The 6,000-nt window shown below is 36.8% G+C and overlaps 1 protein-coding gene across 3 annotated transcripts in view; it reads left to right on the plus strand.

Moving 5' to 3' along the window:
• Positions 1-5,640, plus strand: part of NTRK2 (neurotrophic receptor tyrosine kinase 2) — a 209,638-nt gene extending 203,998 nt beyond the window's left edge. For 2 of the 3 annotated variants that reach the window (XM_069001029.1, XM_069001028.1), the window contains exon 17: positions 327-5,640. In XM_069001029.1, the coding sequence (XP_068857130.1) occupies positions 327-512 (186 nt within the window). In that variant the 3' untranslated portion in view covers positions 513-5,640. The remainder of the gene's footprint in view (positions 1-326) is intronic. The other variant, XR_011147650.1, reaches the window with a different exon arrangement.
• Positions 5,641-6,000: the final 360 nt, after the last annotated feature.

Raw genomic sequence — 6,000 nt, forward strand, 5'->3', positions numbered from 1 at the left:
GAAAATTTATCCTGCCTCTGAGGCAGTAGTTGGGTAGAGAGAGAAGGTATGGGATTAATTCCTAGCTACAGTTTCCTTTTGTGTGGGGTGGACAATGTGGGTGAACTTAACATGACTGAAGTTACTGCTCTTTGATCACTTACTTACAGTGAATTTTCTAGATTCCATACTGCTACTCATTCATCTGCCTAGAAAAGCAGGCCTTTCCAGAGATGGCTGCATGGCAGCCACCAGTGAGGCTGCTATGGTTGAAGTTAACTCTTCCATGGATGAACTCCATGTAGTTGGCACAACTGTGCTGATCCTTTTCTTGTGATTTCTCATAGGTGATTGAGTGCATCACTCAGGGCCGAGTCCTGCAGCGACCTCGCACATGCCCAAAGGAAGTGTATGACTTGATGCTGGGCTGTTGGCAACGGGAGCCTCACATGAGGCTCAACATCAAAGAAATCCACTCCCTCCTTCAGAACTTGGCCAAGGCATCTCCAGTCTACTTGGATATTTTAGGCTAAAGTCTCCTAGCATTTCTTCTTCTGGGCTGCGGGAATGAATGTGTTCAACTGCCGCTGAACTCCATTAAAATGTGTTCTTAACTTTGACAGTATTAATGACAAAGTTGCGGAGAAGCTTTCAAAGGGCAAGCAATGTGCACTTCTCCATCTGTAGACACAGTATTGACTTTTTAGACATTACCAAGATGTATCTTCTCTCTTTCTCTCAGTTTCTATCTTTTTTTTCCTTCTCTCCTGTCTTTCTAATCAATTTGGCTTCTGCATTATTCTAACTCTGCATAGACAAAGGCCTTAAAAACCCAATCTGTTATATCAGCAGACTCTTCAGTTTGCCCACCACAACTAACAATGCCTTGTTGTATTCATGCCTTTGATGTGGATGAAAAAAAGGGAAAAATATATTTGACTAAAACTTTGTGATTTCTGCTGTACAGCTACTGGGAGTTTCTATGGATTCACCTCATTTTTTTTGCTTCGGCCTGTGGGTGGAAAAAGAAGACTGGTGTTCTCTACATGCAGAATGTTCTTTGCAGAGATAAAGCCAGCTAAAAAGAAGACACTCTTGCGTGATACACTATCTGGAGGAACTTGGGAAATCAGGTGGCATCCAACCCTGCAAGAAAACACTGAAGTGATTTGATGGAAGACAAGAGGGAGTCTACCAATTTCCCTGAAGAGTCTTTCTGAGGACTAAAGGGATTGTTTAAGGAAGTGCTTTGCCGGCACCATTCATTGCCAGAATCAAGTAAAACAAAAAAAAGATGCTGCCTGCACTGCACGCAATTGTGTTACAACATGATAAACTAAACACACGCCCTTTTTTTGTCTTCTGGTAGGATATTGTCATGCCACTGGTGTAAAATGTTCTCCAGCTAGTCTTTTTTAGTAAAGGCTGAAGCTAGATTTAGTTACATACAATATTAATTTCAGAATCACACGTTGAAACTAAGGATTTTGATAGGACAAACTATAAATGCTGAGGCAGGTGTATCTTATACTGTGCTTGTCCAGCAGCATATTCCTTCCTTCTTCAATCCTTTCTTTTTTCTTTTTTTAACCGTGCAAGCAAAACTGTGCATGGTCTTTGTCGATTAATGCCATTTGTGCAGAAACGATCACTCATCTTGTAGTACACCCTAGTAGGCATAGCAAACTCATAATGATATAACCTATATTTCATTAGAAGGGGCTAATGGAGGACATTAGCTGCATTAAAATGCCTTTACAATGTTATAGATACTATAGGCTGATATAACATGAATAATCTAAAGCACGGAGATCACTGGTTATGTTTGAGACATAGCAGGGGATAAAGATCTCTAGAGAAAACAAATTACTCTGTGGTTATGGCTTGCTATTCAGAGTACAAAGATTCTGAGCTCAGTGCCATTTTTGTATTGGTACTACTGCTGTCATAGCCAACATATACACTTTATAAAATAGTTTATTTTTGGTTGGATTGGCATTGTATGTGTACAACATTTGCATGGCCACTGTGTTGATGACAGCTGCATGAGCATACCTGTTGTTTTTCAAACTAGAAGTTGACAATTTGAAATTTAGAGCTAGGATTATTTTTAATATGAATTCTTACAAATGAAAACCTACCTTACCTATTCCTCAAGACTTCTGCCTCCCTCTGTGAGGGGGCGTTATTGCAAAAAAGTGATCTTTCTTTCCATTTTCTCTTTTTATTATTTCTTATTGATATGAGCCAGATCAAAATAGTCCATCTTCGTGTTGGGGATATTTTATTTAATAAATTAAGCATTTTATTTTTGTAAGTGTTCCCATAGCACATTTAATATATAATTTGCTCGCATGTATTATTTATTGAGGCACTTTAAGTTTTTCCTTCAGAAGCTTTTAGAGCTAGCTTATAAAAATTCTGAACATTTTCAGAAGAAAACAGTTCACTGGACACTGATGAAGTTTTTACCCTTCTCAATGTCATTGGAAAGGCAGCATTACAAATAAACATGACAGTGTAACTATAAAGCCATACTCAGTATTTCTTTAATAAACTAGATGTTATTTCTTAACCGCTACTGAACTGGAAACACATAAAAAGCCAGAGGAAGATTCCTACAAAATGGGCCTTAAGATTTTATCTAGACTGTCTTGGAAGTTCTCACAGAAAACTAGAAAAAGACTGAGCATCCAGTGAAACCATTCTCTTGAGAATATGAATGTTATATTTTAAAGGAATTTGAAATTGATTTTCAAAATAACAGTGATGGAAAAGAAAGATATCAGAGTCCTCTCTTACTGTGCAGTGGGAAGAGGGTGCAGTTGGTGGAGGGGGCTGCTAAATTTCTACCTGCGTATTCTGTCTAAGTTTCGTCTGAGCTGAAGAAAAAGGCATCTGAGATGATGCTTTTACTGGAAAAGAGGCTCCAGCCCAAAAGCAAGCAGGTGTGTTTTGCAAGCACTGAAAGAAAGTATACCAAAAATAACCACAAGACCCTGAAAATGTACTTAGTGTCATCTTCTTTTGATTTCCTAGTGAGTCTTTTAGAGTAATTTCAGAGAATAAATAGTATTAAAATGCGTTGTGCAATAACATAGCAGTTTGTTAAACTTCTAAAGGACCAAATGTTCTACAGAGCCACCACTATGGATAACCTTGACCTATATCATTAATGTTCTTGATAGTGCATAAAATGTATAATCACAGTAGAAAAGCTATAAACTGTAGCTATACATAGTTTGCATTTGTTCATGAAAAGGTGAGTAAGCGTAGCAGAATGAGCAGAGAAGAGGAAGAAATATGTTCAAATCACAATGAAGGGTGAGTATATGTGCATATTCATCATGCTTGCACTGTCAGGTAAATTGTGTACACTGAGTAAATATGACAATCAGGCTCATTTAAAAAGTCTTTCTGGACTGTGCTATGAACTGACCATATATATAAAATATAATATATGTGTGTTTGCATATGGCATATATATATATACACACACATAGCATATACATGTCTGCCTATGTCTGTTGTATTTTACTTATATATGTGCAGACATGCATGCACATTATGTATGGGCTGTGTGTATATGTATAAATTTACATACACCTATGTTATTTCAAATTATGATTAGAGTGCTATTAATAAATTGATAAAGTCTGCTGAGTAACCAATTTTTTTTTTCTTTTGATATTTATTTTTCTATGTTTGTAAGATTCAACTTTCTAACTGGTGTGCAACAGAGGCAGTGCTAGAATGCCAGAGATTTAACAACAAGCACTTTTCTTCCCCAGATTATTGCATAAAAACATTTCTTCCATTCCCATCTCACTTGTTGATTTCTCACAATGAAATTAACAGACAAGCTTCCGAGCTCAGAAAACAGAGGTTTTTTTACTGTCATTTCTGGGTTTGTGCTACTGTTGTTTTATTGTCCTAGAAAAACAGTGCAGCTCCATTAATGTTTTTTACTTGCCTGCCATAACGAAATAACTCCAAGAATGAGCTGGACTATTCACACTGCAACATGACTTGTAGAACAACGAGAACGCTGACATTCAGGAGTAATAATAGTAGCATTTGCCTCACTCTGTCCTTCACTCTCAATAGATCTGCAGAACTCGGAACTGGCCATGGAGAACAGACACTTGTAAAGCAAGAGCACCCCATGATGCCTGATGGAGTGTACACATTTAAAAGGACTGCATTCATTTTGACCTGTAAAACAACATATCTATATATTGTCTACAGTTTAATAAGTAACTGCTTATTTTTTTCTGTTCTTTCTTTTGTCCTTGCTATTTTTTATCGCTTTCTTTCCTTCTTTCTCTTCTCCTGTATTTCCTCCTTCTTTCCTTCTATTTCTTTCCTTCCCTCTCTTTCTTTCTCAGTCTGTACCCTCCCTACCTTTATACGAGATTGTGGTTGATGTAGACTTTTACAAAATACTTTAAAAAGAAATTAAATAACCCAAATGACTAAGGTATCATGCATATGTGCTACAACAAGTCCACATTTGGGTTGTTGCAGCCTGTAACTGAATTTCAAATACTGCTATAAAATGTGGGGGAGGGGGGCAGGGAGGGACTGGAGAGGAAGTTGGGATTTCTATTGAGAGATGAAGGTTTTGATAGCACAGTAAATTGTATTTTCTTGTGAGGGCTGGAATAAACCACTGCTGCTTTGAATAAGAGGTCCTTTAGAGCCTTAGTTAAAACACCTGTATTTGGGCAGGGTGGGGGGATGTGCTATTCATCACAAATGTGAAGCAAAAAAAGAAAAAAGTCTACATGTTGCAGGGAAAACACTGTGAAATTCACAATAGCAACCAAGTGACTATTTTGCCGTCTTTTAAACATATGTCTCAGGAGAAGAAATGGGAAATGATGGGTGTGTTATTTTTCCGTCTATGCATTCTGCACAAGGTCTGTGGGGATTTTTTGTTTGCTTGTAGAAGGTTCTGAGTGATGACTGGCTGATATTTTATAAACACTGAATATTTGAGCAAGGATTATGGAAGCTGCTAGTAAGTGAGGCCATTGATTGGAATACGTGAGAAAACAGAACAAATCAAATCTATCCAGAGGCCTAATTCTTGCAGCTTATATGTATCTTTCTGTAACTTAAAGAAAAGCACCTAAGAATGTTTTAGATACAAATAATTTAATTCAACATTTATGTTTAATTGAATCACCAATAGAGAGAGAATCAATTAATTATGAAATATTTGTCCCAGCCCTTCTTTCCACCTATACTTTATGTATATATATTTCTAGATATCACTCTCTTTGTCACTTTAGGTAAAGAGGAAGATATCTACATACAATTATAAATCTCTATATTGTCACGAATTGTGACCTGGTGTGTAGAGCTATCTTTCTCCTTTCTTTTTTCCTTTTTTTTTTAAATTTATTTAATGTGATGTCTCCGTGAAAATATTTAGTGGTTCTTGTTTTGCAGTTTGTTACAAGTAGTCATTGCTTTAAAACTTTCATTGCATCTTGGCTGATTTCAAAGTGATGCCTAGGTATCAGTGTTAAAAGTTTTGTTTGTGAATCATGTGACCAGCTTCTCTCAACATGACATGGAAAGTCTCTTGTATTACAGTGTATTTAAAAAAAATGATGTCTTAAAATAAACAATGTCATCCGAAAGAAAGATAAAATGGTTACTTTAAAACACTAAAAATTTCATGAAGTGTTTTGTGTTGTTTTCTGTTGTTTGGATGCCTTTGTTTACCTCTATTCTTTTTAAAAAGGACAAAATTAAGGAAAAGTTTGGTATACTTAGAAACATGGCAGGTTTGCACTCTAGATCTGTGAAGCAAAAATAGGTCACTGAAGTTGTAGTTCGTAGAAGAATTGACCCAGAGTTAACAGGACAAAGGAATGGCCAATCTTATGGCAGACTTATTTTTTTAGTCTTTGTTGTCCAAAGGAAGATCCTATTTGAACGCTCGTTCATTTGGGCAGCTGGCAGCAAACACCTGCTTATCCTGTAGCAGAAGCAGGCCTTCAGGTATTT

The sequence above is a fragment of the Aphelocoma coerulescens genome, assembly GCF_041296385.1.
Source record: "Aphelocoma coerulescens isolate FSJ_1873_10779 chromosome Z unlocalized genomic scaffold, UR_Acoe_1.0 ChrZ, whole genome shotgun sequence".
NCBI classification, from domain to species: Eukaryota; Metazoa; Chordata; class Aves; order Passeriformes; family Corvidae; genus Aphelocoma; species Aphelocoma coerulescens.